The 22123-nt window shown below is 36.5% G+C and overlaps 3 protein-coding genes and 1 long non-coding RNA gene across 7 annotated transcripts in view; all 4 read right to left on the bottom strand.

The window, feature by feature from the left end:
- Nucleotides 1-1287: 1287 nt before the first annotated feature.
- ccl27a (chemokine (C-C motif) ligand 27a) lies at nucleotides 1288-3895 on the bottom strand. Of its 2 annotated transcripts, none has more exons than XM_082188099.1 (3): nucleotides 3739-3895; nucleotides 2370-2493; nucleotides 1288-1558 (listed from the first exon to the last, which is right to left on the bottom strand). In XM_082188099.1, exons 1-3 carry the CDS (start codon nucleotides 3842-3844, stop codon nucleotides 1462-1464), a joined length of 327 nt encoding a protein of 108 aa, XP_082044225.1. In that variant the 5' UTR covers nucleotides 3845-3895; the 3' UTR covers nucleotides 1288-1461. The 2 variants fall into 2 exon arrangements, with proteins under 2 accessions (XP_082044225.1, XP_082044224.1); XM_082188098.1 differs by having other exon boundaries at nucleotides 2370-2496; nucleotides 3739-3878.
- Nucleotides 3896-5833: 1938 nt separating this feature from the next.
- Nucleotides 5834-9046, bottom strand: avp (arginine vasopressin). Its single transcript, XM_082188097.1, has 3 exons — nucleotides 8873-9046; nucleotides 6898-7102; nucleotides 5834-6056 (listed from the first exon to the last, which is right to left on the bottom strand). The coding sequence occupies exons 1-3, from the start codon at nucleotides 8990-8992 to the stop codon at nucleotides 5917-5919; spliced, it is 465 nt and encodes a 154-aa protein (XP_082044223.1). The 5' UTR covers nucleotides 8993-9046; the 3' UTR covers nucleotides 5834-5916.
- Nucleotides 9047-13565: 4519 nt separating this feature from the next.
- Nucleotides 13566-22123, bottom strand: part of ubox5 (U-box domain containing 5) — a 12316-nt gene continuing 3758 nt past the window's right edge. For all 3 annotated transcript variants that reach the window (XM_082188889.1, XM_082188888.1, XM_082188890.1), the window contains exons 3-5: nucleotides 21380-22123; nucleotides 16603-16725; nucleotides 13566-13850 (exon numbers count right to left, since the gene is read on the bottom strand). The exon at nucleotides 21380-22123 is cut by the window's right edge and continues 325 nt beyond it. In XM_082188889.1, the coding sequence (XP_082045015.1) occupies nucleotides 13648-13850; nucleotides 16603-16725; nucleotides 21380-22123 (1070 nt within the window). In that variant the 3' untranslated portion in view covers nucleotides 13566-13647. The remainder of the gene's footprint in view (nucleotides 13851-16602; nucleotides 16726-21379) is intronic.
- On the bottom strand, nucleotides 17761-21373 carry LOC309513205. Its single transcript, XR_014211368.1, has 2 exons — nucleotides 18465-21373; nucleotides 17761-18315 (listed from the first exon to the last, which is right to left on the bottom strand). It is a non-coding gene; the product is annotated as an uncharacterized lncRNA (long non-coding RNA).

Genomic DNA, 22123 nt, shown 5'->3' with positions numbered 1-22123 from the left:
GTATATTTCTTTACTTATTGATTGATTGATTATTTATTGTTTCTTTATTTCTTTACTTATTGATTTATTATTTGTTGTTTATTTATTTATTTATTGACTTATTGATTGATTATTGTTTATTTATTGACATTAACTTATTGATTGATATTTATTGACTTATTTGTTTCTTTATTTATTGACTTATTGATTGATTCATTATTATTTATTGTTTATTTATTTGTTGACTTATTGATTGATTGATTGATTATTTATTGTTTGTTTATTTATTGACTTATTATTTATTGTTTATTTGTTTATTGACATTAACTTATTGATTGATATTTATTGACTTATTTCTTCGTTTATTGACTTATTGATTGATTGATTGATTGATTGATTGATTGATTATTGATTTTTGATTATTGTTTATTGATTTATTTATTGACTTATTGATTGATTATTGTTTATTTATTGACATTAACTTATTGATTGATATTTATTTACTTATTTGTTTCTTTATTTATTGACTTATTGATTGATTCATTATTATTTATTGTTTATTTATTTGTTGACTTATTGATTGATTGATTGATTGATTATTTATTGTTTGTTTATTTATTGACTTATTATTTATTGTTTATTTGTTTATTGACATTAACTTATTGATTGATATTTATTGACTTATTTCTTCGTTTATTGACTTATTGATTGATTATTGATTATTGATTATTGTTTATTTATTTATTTATTTATTTATTGACTTATTGATTGATTCATTATTATTTATTGTTTATTTATTTGTTCACTTATTGATTGATTGATTGATTATTGTTTATTTATTTATTGACTTATTATTTATTGTTTATTTGTTTATAGACATTAACTTATTGATTGATATTTATTGACTTATTTCTTTGTTTATTGACTTATTGATTGATTATTGATTATTGTTTATTTATTTATTTATTGACTTATTGGTTGATTGATTGATTATTTATTATTTATTTATTGACTAACTTATTGATTGATATTTACTGACTTATTTCTCTCTTTCTTTATTGAATAATTGATTATTTATTTACTGATTGATTGTTTATCTATTTATTTATTTACTTATTTCTTTAGGCTATTTATCAACTTATTTACTTATTGACTTATTGATTGTTTTTTTTTATTCCTTTATTTATTTATTTATTGACTGTTTGTAATAGTTTCCCAGTCAAATCCGGTAAAATTATCATCCGACTCATATTATTTCTTTTACATCATGGAACCATTTCAATGGTGTGAAACATTAAAACACTGAAGAAGAAAAAAAAGCTTTTATTTCATTAAAAAAGAAGAGCATACAGAGAATATATACAGTATATTGTAGTGAATAATGTGTGGAACTATCAGCAGAAAATGCAAACCAATGCAGCAACTCCTGAAACCGGCTGAAGATCCATGACTCCCGGATTATAGAGATGATCCCGCTCGGATTCAAGACCGCTTGTTGGGTTTGCGAATCTTCTTGAGCTTCTCCAAGACTTTCCTCAGTTTGGGATGAGCACAGATCTTCTTGTCTCTGATGTGTAATCTGAAGAGCAGGAAACACAGTCAATACTGGAGCACATGATTCATACGTGTTTGTCCTTCCCTCGGGTCATTTTGACCCGAAACTCATGTTTCATTTTTTTCATTTTTTTATTGAGTGTTCATCAATAAAGGGACCCTCGAGTACACACACACACACACACACACACACACACACACACCATTTTTTGATTGAGGATTGAGGAGTTTTGGGGTTGAAATTTAAAAAAGTATCAAATCCGTTCCCTCGCGGTTCAATTTGACCCCATTAGGAATGATTGGAATGTGAGGAATGCTTCAGTTCACATAGAAAAACCTAAAAATACTCAAAATTCAAACTAAAAATGTTAAACTTTACCAACAAATGATTTAATAATGTCTACATGTGTATCTGAATGCATGCTGAAGAGAAACTGCCTTTAGGACCCAGAGGAACAGCTCATTTACTCCATATCGAGATATAAGGCCATATAGAGTCATGAAATATCATGTTACATTATTATTATTCCACAAAAGGTCGGCAAAGACTCACAATGTAAGATATTTTAGGCGGAATGAAAAGGGTTATGAATGAAATTGTGAGTTATTTTGAATTTAATGTGAATGTGAGGAATGTGCTTACAATATTATTCATTTATTTATTATTTTTTGAACAAATCTAGTCATTTAAATGTAAATAAAATCAAGAAATAAAAAATCTCCCCCCAAAAAAAGCCATAAAAAAAGGAAAAAAAAAAGCTTTCTAGACCAAAAAAAAAAAGAAAAAAAAAAGTAAGTATAATTTGAAGACTTTTTGAAGATGTTTAAACACTCACATCAGCGCATCGATCTCACAGCGGCCAGATCTGCTCTGTATGTTGTATCTCTTGACCTGACGCAGGGTCTGCCGTGGGATCCTCCTGGAGAGAGTCAGACAGCATGTGGGAATGGCATTGGCATCTGCTGGAACAAAAAGACGGATCTTATTGAATATCTGTGTTCATGTCAATGTAATCCTGTAAAGACATCCTGTCAGCTCTGAAAACAAGAATGGCAAACAAGACAAGTTTTTTAATTATAGAGGGCATGTTTTATATCCTCTGCGGCTCCGAGCGATGCATGTCACGACACATTTTACTGTGTTTTTATGACTTACAGAAGCTTAATAATAAATCATTCAAACAGCAGAGCATCGTGTGCTCGATTCCCAGGCAATGCATGAGCTTGATGGAAGAGACATGTGCACAACGCATTACATTACGTTACTTTAGATAAAAGCAACAAAGGCATAAATGTGAATGTAAACTGCACTTAACATAGAAGTCAAAACTACATAAAACAAGAGGGCAGAAAGAGGCTTTTTTGTCTCGTTTTCCAGCACAAATATCTAAACATTCTTAAATCAAGATGCATTTACTGGAGAAGAAGCAAAATGACTGAAGATAGTAAGACCAAAATAAAGTGAGTTTGTGCTTAAAACAAGAACAAATATCTGACAATGGATTCAGAAAAATAATCTTAATTCAATGGAAAATAAAAAAATTTCTGACTCCATTGACAGACATTTTGCTTGTTTGTTTTAAGCTCAAACTCACTTCATTTTGATCAGTTTTGCATTAAAAAAATGCATTGCATTAATGTGCGTCATTTTGCATAAAAGCAACAAATACATAAATGTGAATGTAGTAAACTGCACTAAACATTTAATAGAAGTCAGAATTACAAGAGAGCAGAAAGAGGAAAAAAAAATTTTTTTTTTTTTTTTTTGTTACATTTTTTGCAACAGTGTTTCTGTCTCGTTTTCCAGCACAAATATCGAAACATTCTTAAATCAAGATACATTTACTGGAGAAGAAGCAAAATCACTGAAGATAGTAAGACATTCATATTAAGACATTAAAGATATTAATTAAAAATGTGTCAAAATGAAGTGAGTTTGTACAAATATCTGCCAATGGAGTCAGAAAAATAATCTTAATTCACAGAAAAAAATTAAATAATAATTTGACCCCATTGACACATTTTGCTTGTTTGTTTAAAGCACAAACTCACTTCATTTTGATCAGGTTTTCATTAAACAATTTTTTTTGTTGTTGCTTTTTTTTTGCTTCTTGATTTCAGAATGTTTAAATCTTTGTGCTGGAAAACGAGGCAGAAACACTGAGGAAGAACATCATGTCTGTGTCTAATATTGACAGTTCTGACCTTCGGTGAGGATGATGATGGCGACACACGTGAGCAGAAGGAGAGAAGTGGCTTTCAGCTCCATCGTTGAAACAACAGTGACAGTGAATGAGGACAGAAAGATCATTTTATACACACTTACGCAAGTCCTGTTCCCGCCCTCATCATCACCATGGCCTGTCTGAACTCATCGTAAGTATACAATCTACAAGTCCATTATGAAATATCTTTTATATGAAACATTCCCCTGCAGCACAATCTTGATTTCCACCTGTCCTGCATTCAGCTTGCTGTTATTGAGCTGGATTTGCTGCAGGTTATGCGTGACATGAGCACATAAAGTAAATATTTTTATGTGATTATGAGTTTTTCATGCGTGTGTTGATTCGTTACGGGCTCTTGTAATGTGTGTCTCTGGGTGTGTCGCAGTAATTGTGCTGTATATGTTCAAGCTTGTCTGTTTTATGCTACTTTCTGTTTTAATATTGTTTCACTTTTGACCTTCTAAGAAATCCTGCTCTCTTTAGAATGTGAAAATCAAATCCGAAACGTAACAAATTTTTTAGCAAAAAGCTTTGCCGTGGAATAATAGACCCGTCCTCTTATAGGATGCACTCAAATAAATGTGAGAAAATATGTCTGGACGAAATAAATGTTTTTATTTGTTTTTATTATTTTATAGGCCTATGTGTGTGTGTGTGTGTGTGTGTGTGTGTGTGTGTGTGTGTGTGTGTGTGTGTGTGTGTGTGTGTGTGTGTGTGTGTGTATGTTTATGTTTCTCAGTGTTATTTTAGTATCATTGATGTACTATTAAAGTCTTTTTTCTTTCTTTTTTTCCATATTTTCCATTTTCATTTCAAGAGGCCAAAGGAAGAATTCAGAAACCCTTGTTTATAGCGACACCGGTGGCTGTTTAGTGGATTGCAGCAATTGACGCGAAGCGGAGTGCCTGCAACCCTTTCCGTGACTTATTCACGATACAGCATTAGCCTCGAGTACCTTATTGCTTTTATAAAACGGTTACCACACAATACAAATATTAAAGACGAAAAATATGTATCTATGTGAAGTAAAATCACTAAAAGCCTTCCTTCCGCTGGAAACAAATAGTCCCTGACCGTAAACAGGAACAGAAGTTACATACATTATTTCGCCAATAGATTGCGGCAAAGACTGTCTTTATGAGTGAGTGAGTCAGTAGAGAAGACTTTTACATTGAAAGGACTCTTGTGATCACGGAGAAGGAAGACGCTAGGGCATACATAGAACCGTTGGGTGAAGCGGTCATAGCCCATGTTTATCCTTGAATAAAACACAGCTATTGACCAATCAGAATCAAGGATTGGAACTAATCGTTTTATATACTGTATACTGTAGTGTATGTTTGAAATGGAACAAAATCATTTCTTGTCAAACTGAAACCGGCTGCACGTGTTTAGCTTTAATTCTTTTTTAACACGTGTTGTGTTTCAGTCTATCATCCTCTGTGTATTTAATCCCTCAGTTTCCTTTGTTTCATTGTCTGGTATTGTCTAGTTTAGAAGTGTTTGTGTTTACTGTTTCTCCAGATGTCTCCTAAGTTTTTCATTGTGGGTTTATTGATTAAAAACAAGATTTTGTTTCTCTACTCCTTTGTCATGTTTATATATATATATATACAGTATATAATGTGTGCAGTGGAACAAAATAATATCTTGTCAAACTGAAGCTTTGATTCTTACATACTTATTTCATTTACCTTCTTTTTCTTTACTATGCAACACTTTTTGTCCTTTTCTGATGTATGTGGAACAACATTTGAATGCATTTGATGTTATTTTATTTTAAAGTGATTAAAGCATAAAGTCAAGTTTCCTGTGCACTTGATTTATGTTTAGGCCATAAAAGCCGATTCAAACCTGATTGTCAGGATCTGCCAAATACAGTTGGAGGATCAACGGGAGCTTCCAGAAAAGCCCACATGCTGGTTTCAAGGTTAAATGTTAAGTGAATAATTATCTTGAGAAATATCTGTATTATAATCACTCCACACAAAGGCAGTAACAGGTCATGCTACTTTTGGGACAATAGACTCGAACCAAAGTGCTTAGAATAACAAGAGAACAGCGATGACAAACCAGATTCACATCTGTTTACTACATACAGTATGTACACAGTGTTGAGCAACACGTGTGAATGAGTTACAGACACAGATCACGATCAGAAGGGTCTTTGTCTCCTCGAGGCCAGATTCAGCAGATGCAGAAGCATTTCTCCTGAAAAACTCTTCAGTCCAACGCTGTCTTCAGCCGGAAGAAACCGGACGTCTTCAGAACATTCTGGATCCAGAGAACATCCCTCTGCCGGATAAACCACACGCATTAGCTTTATCTGTCAGAGAATCAGTGTGATGTGTGACTGTATATGGGCCCTATAATACACCAGGCGCCACGCAAGTGTGTTTTGCTATAGGTCCAGCCCAACGCAGTTTTCATTTTAACGTCTTGCGCCACTTATCCTTTTCTCTGGGTCATTTTGACCCGGAAATATATTTTTTTACATTTTTTTACAAATTGAGTGTTCATCAGAAGGGTTCAAGACACTAGAACTTTTGTCGCACTTGATCCACGAATACACTAATTTTTTTAATGGAATCGAGGAGTTTTGTGTTTGAAATTTCAAAACGTAACAAATCCTTCCCTCGCGGGTCAATTTGACCCCCTTAGGAATGAATGGAAAGCGAGGAATGCTTCAGTACACATAGAAAAACTAAAACTTTACCAAAAAATTATTTCATAATGTTTACATGTGTATCTGAATGCATACTGAAGAGAAACTGACTTTAGGACCCAGAGGAAAAGCTCATTTACTCCATATAGAGATATAAGGCCATATTGAGTCATGAAATATCATGTTATATTATTATTTTCCACAAGAGGTCAGCAAAGACACACAATGTAAGATATTTTAGCTGACTCTGGTGGGTTTATTGCACGTTACGCCCAAAACACACCCATTACTCATTAAGAGAATAGGAACGACCCTTTTAGATCTTGCACCGGGACCGCCGACCATTTTTCCCATTGTTAAACTAGCAAAAGTGGATTCGGACTCGCCCTGAGTGCGCTTTAGAGGAGCTTAGATCGTTAAAATAGGGCCCTGTGTGTGTGATGTGTCTCCTGATGTCAGTGTTTTGCTCACCCGAGTGGCAGCAGACCCCCGGAGCGGCACACACGCCCCCTTCGGCCCCGCAGGGCGTCCCGCTCGACTCACAGGCTCCGGGCAGGAGATTCTCCTCCATGCAGTTCAACGTCTCTGGAGATCCGAGCAGACACCCGAGCCCGGCTCCACAGCAGATCCTGGGGCCCACACACCGGCCCTTATTCCCAGGACCGCACGCCATACACTACACACACACGCACACACACACACACACACACACATACACATGCACGCACACACACGCACAGACACGCACACACACATGCACAGACACAGGCACGCACACACACACACACACACACACACACACATACATGCACAGGCACGCACACACACACATAGGCACACACACATGCACGCACGCACACACACACACACACACACACACACACACACACACACCCAAACACAAATAATTATATTATTATTATTAATAATACATTTTCATAATGTAAATTGATTATAACATAAATGCCACGTTGAGGAGATATTATAATAATAATAATAGTATTTAGAGATTTATTTTTAATTTAATTTTATTATATAGTATATAGTTTTATCAGATTTTTTAAATATTATCTATATATTTTTATGTCTATATTGGCCTATTGTCTCTATATAGTCTTGTGACATAATGTAATAATAATGTCTTTGTAATAAATAATGTTTTTTCTATACATTTTTCCTTTCAGTTTTAGTTTGTTATTTTAGTACATCAAATGATTTTAAATACATTTTTATTTTTATATTTTCCATTTTCTTTTAAATTTTAGTTCAGTTTTAGTCATTTTTTGTCAGTTATAAAAATGTCTAAATAGCCTATTTTTTGGTTTTATCAGATTTTTTTTAATGTATAAAGATTTTTATTATTTTTTTCTTTCAGTTTTAATTTTTTCTTTTAGTTCATTAAGTTAAACTAAGTGAAAATGAGAAATGTTGACTGAAATTAGGCAACTTGGTGTTTTTTATTTATTTCAAGAAACAACTTTTTTTTCATGCATGGTTATGGTTTTTGTTTTAACCCTGTTTGAAATATATCCATGCATTATATTGTCTATGATATACATTGAGCCTTCTATATCATATATAGCCTACATGATATACAATACAACTGAATCAGCGTGAAACATTGATAAATATGTAGTTGCTAATAGATTTCAAGCAGTTCTGCATATATTTTATAGATTATTCTGTGAACTCGCAGATGAACCTGAAACAGAAGAAACTGTTGCTGCTCAATTTACTCAAAGAGCTGCATGTAAATGTGCTGATGGAGTGAGGGTGAAGTAACGGAGTGATGGTGAAGTGATGATAAAGTGATGAAGTGATGGAGTGATGGTGAAGTGATGGAGTGATGGTGAAGTGATGGAGTGATGATAAAGTGATGGTGAAGTGATAAAGTGATAGTGATGGAGTGATGTAGTGATGATGGTGAAGTGATGGAGTGATGAGTGATGATGGTGTAGTGATGTAGTGATGATGGTAAGTGATGGTGATGGAGTGATGGAGTAATGTAGTGATGATGGTGAAATGATGGTGAAGTGATGGAGTGATGTAGTGATGATGGTAAGTGATGATGGTGAAGCGATGGTGAAGTGATGGAGTGATGGTGAAGTGATGGAGTGATGTATTGATGATGGTGTAGTGATGTAGTGATGATGGTGAAGCGATGGTGAAGTGATAATGATGAAGTGATGGAGGGATGGAGTGATGGTGTAGTGATGTAGTGATGATGGTGAAGCGATGGTGAAGTGATGATGATGGAGTGATGATGAAGGTGTAGTACCTGTCTGACGGGCTCGGATCTCTTGCCTCCTCTCGGGCAGTTCTGGATGATGATAATGATGATGATGATGGAGTGATGATGATGATGATGATGATGATGGAGTGATGATGATGATGGAGTGATGATGATGATGATGATGATGATGAAGTGATGATGAAGGTGTAGTACCTGTCTGACGGGCTCGGATCTCTTGCCTCCTCTCGGGCAGTTCTGGATGTAGCATGCGGACGAGAGCGCTGAGAGCGCGAGCACACAGAGAACACACACGTGCAGCAGAGACTCAGACATCTCCTCACACACACACACACTGATCCACTGATGCTCAGAGATGCTTATATACACCTGCAGCTCCTCCTCCTCACACACACACTGATGCCTCTCGACACAAACCTAACACACTTCTGCTGCATCGACCTTCAGGTTCTCAAAGTTTTGTTCTAAAATGAGTTCAACATCCATCCTCAGACTTTTTTTTTTTTCAGAAACACAATGGCATATGGGTGGAGGTCAAAGGTCATCACTCATGGTGGTCTGTACTCTGAACAGTTTTAAACATCAGAGGGTTCATATACTGTACTGCTGCATTGAAGACTTCATATTTGCATATATACTCCTTACATTGATTTAAAATATAATTAAAATATAAATATATTTTTTAAATATATATATAAAAGTTTGGGATCGGTAAGATTTTAATGTTTATCAATAAAATAAATCATGTAATAAATGCTGCATTTATTACATGATTTATTTTAAAAACATTACAAATCTTACAAATCCCAAACTTTTGAACGACAGTGTATGTATACAACAGTTCTTTCTGGTTCTCGAATCTGATTGGCTGAGAGCACTCACTCACTCACTCACTCACAGTCTGACCGTTTCACCATTGTATCACTCCGCTTGCGGCGACTGTCATGGCGATCGAGCAAATCAACCATATGTTTTAAAATACTACTGTTGTTGTGTTTTAAGAGTTTTTTAGACGAAAATGTAGTTAGACCTCTAATATGTGACTAATCATAGTGCCTTTTTTACAATCTATTGAGACAATTTCGCCGATGTGAGCTCCAGGCCGTCAGCGGCCGTTCAGCGCTCGTGTCCCCGCAGAGAACAGCGTCTTCTCGGACAGTCCTTCGGGAATTTACCGCTGGCTCTTATCTAGGCCTAGATAGTGGTTAAACATGAGATATAATTAATTTGCGGTATATCAGATTGTCAATCTTTGGTCTTATTATTCTATTACTTGTTCCAGAGCAAATCGATTTTGGTTAAAGGGAAAATTAAGTTTCATAACTAATATTTCACTTAAATCCTGCACTAAGTAACTTACATTTGACTGAATTGTTTGCCAATGTTTATTTCCTATTGTCTTTTATAATGGCTATTGTTGATAATTTACATATTGTTCAATAAATATTATATTTAATTTTTTATATAAATATGCCGTATTATTTGGGGTTTGAGAAAGGATCGTGTTATGGACTTCTGTGAAAGTTACATGATTACGCCATTAGATGGCAGCAAAGACTGTCTTTATGAAAGTTGTTTAGCGCTGTCATGTGAAGACATTTCGCTTTCCTCAGCGACATTCAAACTGATTTTTTGGATATAATAGTATGGGCATTGACCTGAAGAATGAATACTGTATATCAGATGCAGGTAAAACACTAATTTATCCGATCTCTCTCTCTCTCTCTCTCCTAATACCATGATACATACAAGCTTCGATGAAGCGACTCAACGTTCCTTCGTTAACGTTACTAGCTCTAAAGCTCTAAAGTCTTGGGCTCAACTAAAGCAATAAGGGGCTTATTGCTTTTATAAAACGGTTACTCCATAAAAATATTTATTTTAATATGTATTTTATTAATAAAATAAACACCAGCAACAAAAAAAGTATAACGTTATAACACATTCCTCCGCCAAGCAATGTAGTTCCAAAGAGGTTGCCAAGCAACACATGCAGCAACGGTTTCGAACGCGACTCAACCAATCAGAATCAAGGACCGGAACTATCCGTTTTATAATGTCAAACTATCAACTTGAGATTTGAATCCATGGCGGAAGAAAGTAGTTCTGCACAAAAGAGGGTTTTTAAAGACACTCCGTTGTTGTTTCTTATTTATTTACACACGTGTGTCGTCGAACTGTTGTATAAACGCAATATCACACTTGTAGCCGAGCGATATGGCTTTATATGAGTGATTATCTACCGCCGAATCACAGCCGTGCTGATATACAGCCATATCGCACCGCTACTCGTGTGATATTTCTCATATAAATATATATCAATCAATCAAAACTTTATTACAGACTCAGGGTCCAATTTTTAAAACACACCCAACCTATAAAACAACAACAATATATATTGAATTAAAGATTCATACAAAAATAAAACTAATCTGAAAGTGAAGAGACTTCTGGAACACAAGGATCAGTTTGTCACTGGACTGAATGTGTTAATGTTTCGAGAGGAGAACTGAGTGACAGGAGAGAGTAGAAGGTCAAACCTGCAAAATCACAGATATGTGATTCATCTGAGCTCAGGACTAAACAGTGGAAATGCTGCTCAGTATTCAGAGCTGCACAAACTCTAATCTAATGCATACTGTTTATGCACATGCAGGACAACAAAAGAACAATATTATAAATAACTCCTGGGGGAATCAGCCGTGCTTCAGGAACATGAACTGTAAATGAGCACAGATAATAAACTCATCAGTAATGATGCAAACGAGGTTCAGTCACCTTATTTAATCCAGTACGGCAATAACAGAAATAATTGTCATTATGAAATTCTGCACGTACAGTAGGCTAAGTTATTGATCGTTGTTTATAATAAGACTTTAGAAATCAGTGGCAGGTTTTGAAGAAGCTAAATTGTTCATTAAGAACATTATGTACATTTTTACTGAATAGACAAACATTTTGGCTTTGCTTAAAAAAAATGACACATCATCAGAATACATTACACTGTAGAAGACAGAGGTCTGCATCAAAGATGATCATTTACTCCATTATGATCTCGCATTCATGAAGAAAACATCTGCATCTGACGCACATTTATGATCAGAATCGATCAGTCAAGGGATGTTATGTATTTTCAGGAGGGATGTATCAGTGATATTAAATATACATCAAATGATGTTGGATAAAATGAGTTTCTTCCTCAGTAATTCTGTCTTGTTTTCCAGCACAGATGTTTAACCCTATGATGCTCTTCGCAAGTCGGTTAAAAATGACTGAAATTTATTTTTTATTTCAATCAAATTAATATTTTAGTTCGATAATGTTTTTATTTATTTCATATTTTGTATTTTTAGGGGATTTTATGGTACTAAATTATATTTACGCTGTATTTACAATTCATTTATTCACTTTTTGAGCATAGACGACCTGAACATTACATTTTCAACTTAAACTGTCATAAATATTGAACACTTTAGAGCGACAGACTGACGTTTGATCTCTTTTCAAAGACGACACTTGGCAGATTATTGCTGAAGTGAGAAAAGTTTTAAAAAGAGAACTTAAAAAAAGTTACAGAATTTTACATTTATTGTTATAATTTTTTTCTTTCCAATTTTTATATGAAATATATATTTCAAAAAACGTTTTACTCAAAAACTGTGAGAAAATCAAAGCCATAAATCTAAACAATTTGTGTTCAAAATTTGAGCTTGATATCTGAAAAAATGAGCGTTCAGTGAGATGTAGTTCGGCTGCAGTACCACACGCTTCCACTAGAGGAAACTCCTCTCAGTCATTTCTAATGTGCTCATCTTTAGACCGCGAGGAGCACAAGTGTGACTATTGTTTACAGGAACATTTAACCTGTTCGGATCATGTCCATGATTTTTTTGTGTGTTCGCATAGCAAGTGCCAAAACCTTTACCATGTATCGTACAATTCCGATAAAAATAAAAAATAAATAAAAAGTACAACTTTTCGGTCAAAAATGAGCAAAGAACACCAAGACATTTAGATGTGACACAGTGTGTGTCCTTCAGGTGTGTGTGATTGTGTGGAGGACAGAAAGCTCAGTTTAGCATTTCAATAGATGGCAGAGGTCAGATCTGTTCATTCACACACAAAGAGAGTTCAGCCTTGAGCCGCTGTATTAAACTCCTGCGCTTCAGTAACACTGAACACACACTGAACACACACTGAACACACACTGAACTCAAGGATCCTTCATTCTGTCCTGCAGAAAACAGCCTGAGATCCGAGTCTAGGCTGAAAGAAGAGTCTCCTCTGCTCACATGGCTGTGTTTATCTGATCAAAAATACAGTAAAAATAGTGAAATATTATTATAATGTAAATCATCTGTTTTCTATGTGAATATACAGTAAAGTGTAATTTATTCCTGTGATCAAAGCTGTTCTTTTGAACTTTCTATTCATCATAGCATCATGAAATAAAAATGTAAAAAACTTTTTTCAACACTGATAATAATCATAAATGTGTCTTGATCATCAAATCATATTAGTGATTTGTGAAGGATCATGTGACACTGAAGACTGGAGTAATGATGCTGAAAATTCAGCTTTGATCACAGGATATAAATTACACTTTACTATATATTCACATAGAAAACAGATGATTTACATTATAATAATATTTCACTATTTTTACTGTATTTTTCATCAGATAAACACAGCCTTGATGAGCAGAAGAGAGACTTCTTTTAAAAAATTCCTCTTATTGACCCCAAACTTTTGAATGATATTGCATATAAACAAGAAATCTTCACATTTAATGTATTTTAGATACACAATATCAACACACACACACATATATATATATATATATATACCTAGAATATATTACCTGCAGTTATTAAAAATAACAAATTCCTTTTCTTTTTCAACATTTTTTAATGAAAATTATACACAAAATCTGCAAACAAATGAGCTCATGATGAATGTTCAGGTGTGTTTCAGTGATGCACTCGTGTGACGTCGCCGCCGGATGCAGATGTGCCACATGTGGGACACGTGATCTTCAGCGTCTGCGAGTCACATGGGCGTTTCTGCCGCAGACACGGTCCACACGTGAGATGAGCGCAGGGTAGAGCGTACGCCGGGACGCCGGAGGAATATACCGACAACGAACACGAGCAAAACACACATGTGTGCTGTCCTGGAAAACACAAGAGAAGTGAGGGGAGTTTATCGGCAAAGTCACGATGAATACAACAAATAACAGTGATCATTCACGGTAACATTCAGCATTTACTGAAACAAGTTGGCAAAGAGTGAACATCAACGTTTGAAGTCCTTCTGTAATCATGTTATCCCTTAAAACTCATCTTTAATCACCGAAATTACATATTTAAACGTTCTTTAATACCTTAAAATATCTTGACTGTAACTCGACACCCTCGCCTCATTTAGTATGCACGGGTCTATGAATATGCAAATGAGCCCCGCCTCCACTCACTCACTCAGCTCAGAGATCCACTGGTTGACGATCACACGTTGATCTGATTGGTTACAAGGTAGTTTGTGACGTCAGAAACACCAGCGATTTCAAAGCGTGTGTTTGAGACTGTCTTTGGTTCACTGCAGTTTTAAGGAGGAAATACTCAGCAATGCTGTCGACTTATGAACTTACACATGGTTTGTCTTAAAGCAGATTAAAAACACCACATAGACACATAAACTACATTCAGCACAGGGGGACTTTAAATATTGATGATGTCAATTGATCGATCAGAAACCAAGATGTGGAGATCTTTGAGTTTCTGTGTGTTTATGATATCATATGACGATAGCTTTTCTCAGTTTGAAGCGTTAAAAAGCTCACGAAGTGACTCAAAGCGGCTCTGGAGATGATGTTTATGCAATCATGTCCTCATATAATGATGCAGCTGAGGCTGAAAACAGCGCAAGCGTCACGCGTGCATGCTCCAGTGTGTGTGTGTGTGTGTGTGTGGTAAATGAAATCAAGCGTCTGCACCATTCATTTAGAGACACGCAGGATTCATTTCATTTAAAAAAGTCTTTTTGCGGTTTGAAATTGGTTCTGACCTGCTTTTTAATTCATCAAAGTTGACAAATTCCGTGACATTCCGCTTTATACAGTAAATTCCGCTTTATACAGTAAATTCCGCTTTAGTGACTGGATTCCACGATTCTGTCCGTGTTTTCTGCATCACAGGGCTCTATTATACTGAGGTGTTTTACTACTTCAGTGTAGTGATTTATTACAACTTCAGCAAAGTCTGCTGCTGCCTGAACTCAGAGAGACGACTGAAGCGTGATCAGGAGCCGCGTTTCCATTACCCTTCAAACTGTGCAAATTGAAATTGCGAATTGAAAATACGCCCGATGGAAACACGTCAATTTCGCAAAAACTCCCATTTATCGCAAAAAAGTTTTCCCGCTCGCATGAGGAGGTTTATCAGGCAACTCGAAAAAGAAATATTTTGCAAAACTGCAATGGAAACAGTTTTTGCGCATGTACAGGTCAGCTGACGTAGACGACGCGGTGTGATTGGACAGAATACGAGACAGAGTTCTTTATTCAATTCATATAAGACAAAAGAATTACAGGAATAATGGATTCTAAACCTCAAATAAATGCCACAATCAAGACCTGGAAGCAGATCTGAGGGGGAAACACCCAGAAACTCCTCATATGAGCCGCTCACAAGTATAATAAGGGTCGTTCCTCACCATTAATGCTTGGAAACACACACACATCTCCTTCCATTACTAATAATGGCCAGTGCAGTGGCTGGGATTTAGTACGTAATCCTACCAACGTCCGCTGCCATGGTTTTTGGAATGATTTTACTGATCGCGTGAGGAAAAAATTTAGTTTTAGTCGCATAACATCGTTAATGGAAACGTCATTTCGCAATAGTTTTTTGTCGACATTTAGAAAAAAATAAAAAAATAAAATAAAATCTGTATCTGTAATGGAAACGCGCCTAATAAAAATCACAGACTAACCCTGTAAATGTTGAAAATACCCCCATTGAAAACAATAACGTCCGAATAGGGCCTTTGACTCTTATTTCCCTGTTTAAAGGGACACTTCACCTCTGGAAAGATGAATGTGTATTTAAAATGGGTCATTTATGTAGAAGAAATGTGAAATTATTTTTGAATTTGGAGCTTTCTAGACTGAGAAAAGCCAGAAAATTTATTTTTGGCTTAATGTGGATGAAAGACAACAACTCCCAGAATGCACTTGCTTCGCTGCTCTAGGAGGCCACTCCCAAGCCACGCCTACCGGTCAGAGTGCGCAGTTTAAAACAACAAGGCTAGGCTACTAGTGAGTCTGCCCGGGATTGAGATCGCCCAAAATGTCCGGGATTCGGCTTTTGCGTTCTACAGTCGCCATTCATCATGTTTACTGTGTCGAGCAGGACAAGACTGAGGGCCGCGGGAGAACGGCGCGAGGCCGGTGGCGTGATTTACTGATGAGCGACACCTGTGAGACGCACCGATCTCGTATCTCTCACGGAGGAGCGAGAATTTTCTTAGCAATGTTAAAACGCACATCAACCGATCACTTGTTTAGCGTTCATGTAAACACTACATTCATATGTGTACATTCTGTGAGTGAGATCCCTCTATGGGCGGGTTGAAGACATGCGGGACAGCTCCTCCTACTGGCTGGAGTCTCTCGCCTCTGGCCAAAAAATCCTCCGATGACGCAAAATGACGATTTTTGCATCATCTGAGGATTTTTTCCAGACAAAAAATACATAAGTCTCTCGTCTCAGGGGGATATGAGGGTGGAAAGCACGGTAATTCGAAAAAACTACAGGTTTTCTACTAATACAAAGCTTAATGCTAAATCCTGAAGTATCCCTTTAAGCTGCTTTGAAACAATCTGTACTGTATGAACCACTATATGTATGTATATCTCAGTCTCGTACCAGTGGAAGCGTCCACACGGGATGAGGGTTTGCTGGGTGAAGTGAACACTGGTAACCCGTGAAGCGCAGCGTTCAGCGCCTGATCTAAGCTGTCTGCTAACCGCCGCTCATGCGAGTCCGACTCTGAAACACAAGGAGAAACACATCAGACATGAACGTGAGCAAAACATGCATCAGAAACCAATCAGCAAACATTTTTTGGGGGGATTTAAAGTCCCTTCTTCTCTATTGTGACGAATATCCGAGTGAAACGCTTCAGGAACGAGAACTAATGTGGGCGGGGCTTGATTTTGCCTGTGTGGAAAAGATTGGATGGTTGTGGTTTGCTATTGGCCGATCTCATGTGAGTGACAGGTTGCCCCGCCCACATCATCAGAGAAGAGAAGAGATGCTGCAAGAGGAACTTATTCTGATTCAAGATTACCAGGAACATCAATTTAACACAATAATGATGATAAATCGTTTAGAATAAACACTGCAACACGTTCACACCACCTCTGTGTCACTCACTAATACAACTGAAGCTGTTACACAGAATATACTGGACGAAAGCTAAACTGTCTAAAATAAACCCGGATCTCGATCCTACTCGTGACCGATGGCGATGTCGACAAGCCCCGGCCACTCTTTATCATACATTTTGGCTTTGCCCAGCGTTGACCTCTTTCTGGACATCACTCTTCAAGTCAGTTTCTAATGTTTTCATGGTAGATGTTGAACCGTTGCCCTTTAGTGGCACTATTTGGTCTTAATCTCACAAAGGTATCCTTATCATCTTTACAGTCAAACGCTTTAGCTTTCTGCTTAATAATTGCCCAAAGGCTTATACTGATGAACTGGAAAATTCCTTTTCCACCCCGCTACTTTCATTGGATGCACGACCTGTTGCAGTTTATTCAAATAGAAAAAATTAATGATTGGCAGAACAGAACAATTTCTTATGATTTGGCAACCTTTTCTTTTGCACTCTAAAAAAATAATAATTTTCCTATAAATTACCATTTACGTAACCACTCCTTTGCATTTGACCCTATAGCTGTTTTTGTCCTCTCTCTCGTCCCTGTTTGAGGACATAAAAAAAAAAATTTTTAAAAGGGGAAATAAATTGTATTTGGTTTTCTTGACAGCAGTGATTGTTTAAAAAAGCTGTAAAGTTTGTTCTTTTTTTTTCTTAGTAATATTTTTAGTTTTTGCTGTATTTTATTTATATTGCTACCATACTGTACATGCATACTACATTAATATTATTTTTACTTGTATTATTGTGTAATATACTAGTATGTTTTGAAGCAAGCATTTATAATCCTTCTTTTTTCTTTTCTTTTCTCCTTTTTGTTGAATCAGAGAGTAAGAAATGCCTCCGCTTAAAGGATTAGTTCACCCCAAAATGAAAATGTCCTAATAATTTACTCACCCCAATGCCATCCAAGATATCCATGTCTTTCTTTCCTCAGTGGGAGAGAAATTATGTTTTTTGAGGAAAACATTTCTGGATTTTTCTTCTAACAATGGACTTCATTGGTTACCATCCCACTGTTTACAATGCGACCGTACGTAGGAGGATAGTTCAAATAGTATTGTTTGCTATATAGTAATAGTATTCAGTGAATATGAATATGAATAGTATATGAATAACATTCTGATGAATATGAATAGTAGTTCAAATAGTATTGCCGGCGCCGGCGTGACCTTTCAACGTGATGACGTAGTTCCCTGTCCGTTTGTTGATCAGCTCAATCCCAACTATTGAAGGTAAAAAGTCTATACATTATATATATATATATTTTTTTTTAAATGGCCTATCGTATCTCTAGATAACCACCTCTTCTTCAGCTGTGATCGCGTACAGACCGTTTAAACACTTCAGAGACTTTTGAAACTGCATTGATTTGGACTTAAAAACGATGGGAACCAATGAAGTCCATTGTTAGAAGAAAAATCCAGAAATGTTTTCCTCAAAAAACATAATTTCTTTCCCACTGAGGAAAGAAAGACATGGATATCTTGGATGGCATTGGAGTGAGTAAATTATTAGGAAATCTTCATTTTGGGCTGAACTAATCCTTTAATTTCATCTGTATTTTTTTGGTCAATATGTTGAAACAAACACTGTTTTTGTCTTTCTTTTATTATCTCTCTGATTGGTAAAACACACACACACAAAAAAAAAAAAGTTAAACTAGAATAAACACTGCAATATTGCATAAAAAAAAAGGATTGTCAAAAGAATCGAATTCCATTCGAAATCAATTCCACAACCAGGAATCAGAATCTAAAATTTGGTGGATTCTGTGAACAATAATTTAATTTAAATGTTTTGACAACACTAGTACTAAAAGTGGTTTTGGTCTATATAGCTAATGTTGCCCTTCATGACGACTGTGAGGCGGGTGAATGTTTTTATAACTCATCCGTTTAACAGGGTTCGTACACATTTTTACCATTAAATTTCCATGACTTTTCCAAGACTTTTCCATGACTTAAAGGTAAATATTCATGACATAGTTTTCCATAAAACATCTGTGTATACATGTTAATAAACTCCTTGTGGGCGGGTAACGTTAGTAGCGGATGAAAAATCTAAATGTGCTTGAAGAGCTCTTTTCCAAAATGCGATAAACGCCATAAAAAAAATAATAAAAAAAAACGAGATTGTTAACAGATCATTAGAAGTCCTCAAAATTAGTAAACTAATCTTATATTCTCTCTCTCTCTCAATTTTAATTGTTTATTAATAAACAAGTATTTTCTGTGTCGACTGCAAAGACGAAGTTGACTGACTCGCGATCTTCTTAGTAGTGAACACGCCGGAGAGAAATGCACATTTCATACGGATTAGGCTACATCGTTTTATTTTGTTTTGAATTGTTCTGTTTAAAAGTAGATATTTCTGTAGATAATAGATATAGGCCTATTTCAGTTTTGTTTAGGTCTGTGAGGCGAGTAGGCTACCTTTTACGCTGAGTTTCGGTTCATGGATGATCCAGTTCACTCCGGCGCCTCTGTGTCGTGATTATCTATTTTCTGCTATTTACTTTTTATTTAGGCTATTAAGCAATTGGTTAATGAAACATTTTAAAATCAAGATACAATTAATACAAAACGAAATTCGTTTAGGAAGGCTTTGTGCTTTCTGTTTGAGGTCTCTGTGTAAGTTTTAAAGTCTTTTAGTGCCGCTCTCAGAGGACTCATTACCGTAATGGAGAACGGTCACGTAACATTGTTTTTTCCTCATAAATGTGAACACGGAAAATAAAAGACCAAATAAATTTTTTTAAAGAAAAAAATCATATATATTTTAAATGTTTAACAAAGAGGCAAAAAGTCATAAACAAAAATCAGAAAATTTGTCGATATTTTTTTCTTTTTCGCACAGCATTTGGTGTAGCCTACAGTTCAAATTTAAATGTTGGCGTTCAACTTTGCGTTTTAAAAATAGCCTACTTACAACAACCCTTCATTTTTCGTTTTTCATTTGGGGGTTAAAGGAAAAACGAGTGGACACAAAAGAACACGGACCTTTTGGACAGAAAGAATACATGAAAGCCAGGGTTCCTTATTAAATTCATAAAAGAAACAATACAGGGATAGCCTACTCTCAAAGAAATGCCACAATCAAGGGAGAAACATGAAGAAACTTAGCATATAGCCTATGTGCCGTTCGCATAAGGGTCTTTCCCTGACATTAATACTTGGATAAGACATTAATAATAATAATTTGTAGGGCGGTGGGTGAGATATAAACCTACTAACGTCCTCCGTTGCCATGATTTTTGGAATGACTGATCAAAAAAAAAAAAAAAAGTTTTAGTCGGTTAATGGAAACGCCATCCTTTTGCAATAGTTATTTATCGATATTTAGAAGAAAAAAAAAGTTTTGCTCAAATCTGTAATGGAAAGGCACATACGAAGCTATATGAAAATGCAAAGCAGCTTATTTTAATTTGAAGCACTGAGCTGATGACAGCAACACAAGAGCCACACAGGTGTGGCTACTTAGTCGCTGTCCTCAGTGCCGTAGAAAAGCGCTGAATGAGTTCCCCTTCATGTCCGTTTCAGCGCTTTTCTGCGGCACTGAGGACAGCGACTAAAACTAGATGGGCCAAAAGAAATGGGTCCCCTTTCATGTCCGTTTCAGCGCTTTTAGTTAATGGAAACGCGTCATTTCGCCTCTGACGCGCGTAAATTTCTAGACACGTCAGGCGCGAATCTGACGCGCTATTCGCGTCCGGTGTGAACGCACAGTAAAACGAAAAAAGTATTGCAATTTGTTTCCCCAATTTTATTAATTAAACAAATTCAAGTACACAGATATTTTGAAAAACAAATTTCCATGACTTTTCCAAAACTTTATGAGTTTATTCATTTTCCAAAACTTTTCCAGGCCTGGAAATTGCCATTTTAAAAATCCATGACTTTTCCAGGTTTTTCATGACCGTACGAACCCTGGTTTAAATGATATTAAGCCTTAAAGTTCTGCATAATTAAGGGCGTGGCCACTTGAGTGACAGGTGGATTACCGCTGATGTCACTACTAGCTGTTTGTCTGCTGTGTGTTAGCGTCACGTCACCTCAGCTAATCCGCCTCGCTGCACATTCACGTTTATCCGCGAGTGACGCTAACGATCCAAGATGGCGACGGCTGGCTCCGCCCACTTTGGGCTTCAGAAACACTACGGGTGACGTCACGGACACTACGAACATATTTATTTACAGTCTATGGTCCTAATTCATCTACATAGTGCAGAGTATCAGTGATGATTTGTGACATTCAAACCTGAGTGAGTTTGGAGAGTTTTCCTCTCGACCGGAGAACGACCGGGATCAGCGCTAGTGGAGGGAAAGCTGGAGTCGTACTTTCTTTTAGCAGAACGGCTCGGAGTCGATCCTGAAACGGATCCGTGAAATCGTAAAGTTTCTGTGTGTCTACTGGAGTCTGCGACAGTTTTAACCTCTGCAAGTCTCGACGGTTGTGGATTAGCTAGAGGATCATTCCTGCTCCCGACTCCTGTGCATCCCGTCTGCAGAGCCAAACGGTCAATACGGGTTTTTAAGAGAGGATTCGGAAGAGGTTTTGAGCTTTGGGAAAAAGGAACGCCGGTAAACGGGTCGTTGGGAAGACGACCCCACGTCGCTTCTCTCTTCCAGTACTCCTCTAAAGTGCTGTTATCGATGATCACTCCGCTAGGCAGGATCATCGGGAAAACCATGAGTTCTTGTGTAAGCGGATCTAGGAATTCCTCTGGGATTGGGATATCGGTTGTGATATTCCCACTTGGTTTGGGAGGAACTGCAATCGTGTGGTTTGTGCGTTTAACGCTGTTTAGATGTGCTTCCAGAATTTTTTCAAGTTCGGAAGCAGGACAGGATCGGGAAGGAGACGCCCAAACGGAAAGGGATTTGATTCCCAACACACACCCTTTGCTGAAGGGAACGCTGATTCTGAGATGAGCGACGGATACGAGTGATCCGCGACTCCAAAGATTTTGCGCTTTGGCTTCGGATTCCGGCGCAGGAGGAA

The sequence above is a fragment of the Leuciscus leuciscus genome (assembly GCF_965113295.1).
Source record: "Leuciscus leuciscus genome assembly, chromosome: 13".
Classification (NCBI taxonomy): Eukaryota; Metazoa; Chordata; class Actinopteri; order Cypriniformes; family Leuciscidae; genus Leuciscus; species Leuciscus leuciscus.
Note: the sequence above shows the minus strand (reverse complement) of the source record. Positions and strands in the feature narration are given on the sequence as shown.

Coding starts and splice junctions, on each gene's coding strand:
- ccl27a (XM_082188098.1), bottom strand. CDS start 3,844: ATGATCTTTCTGTCCTCATTCACTGTCACTGTTGTTTCAACGATGGAG. Junction 2,497..3,738: donor CATCATCATCCTCACCGAAG/GTCAGAACTGTC, acceptor TTTTTGTTCCAG/CAGATGCCAATGCCATTCCC. Junction 1,559..2,369: donor TGTGAGATCGATGCGCTGAT/GTGAGTGTTTAA, acceptor CCTGCTCTTCAG/ATTACACATCAGAGACAAGA.
- avp (XM_082188097.1), bottom strand. CDS start 8,992: ATGTCTGAGTCTCTGCTGCACGTGTGTGTTCTCTGTGTGCTCGCGCTC. Junction 7,103..8,872: donor GATCCGAGCCCGTCAGACAG/GTACTACACCTT, acceptor GTGTGTGTGTAG/TGTATGGCGTGCGGTCCTGG. Junction 6,057..6,897: donor GGGGGTCTGCTGCCACTCGG/GTGAGCAAAACA, acceptor TTTATCCGGCAG/AGGGATGTTCTCTGGATCCA.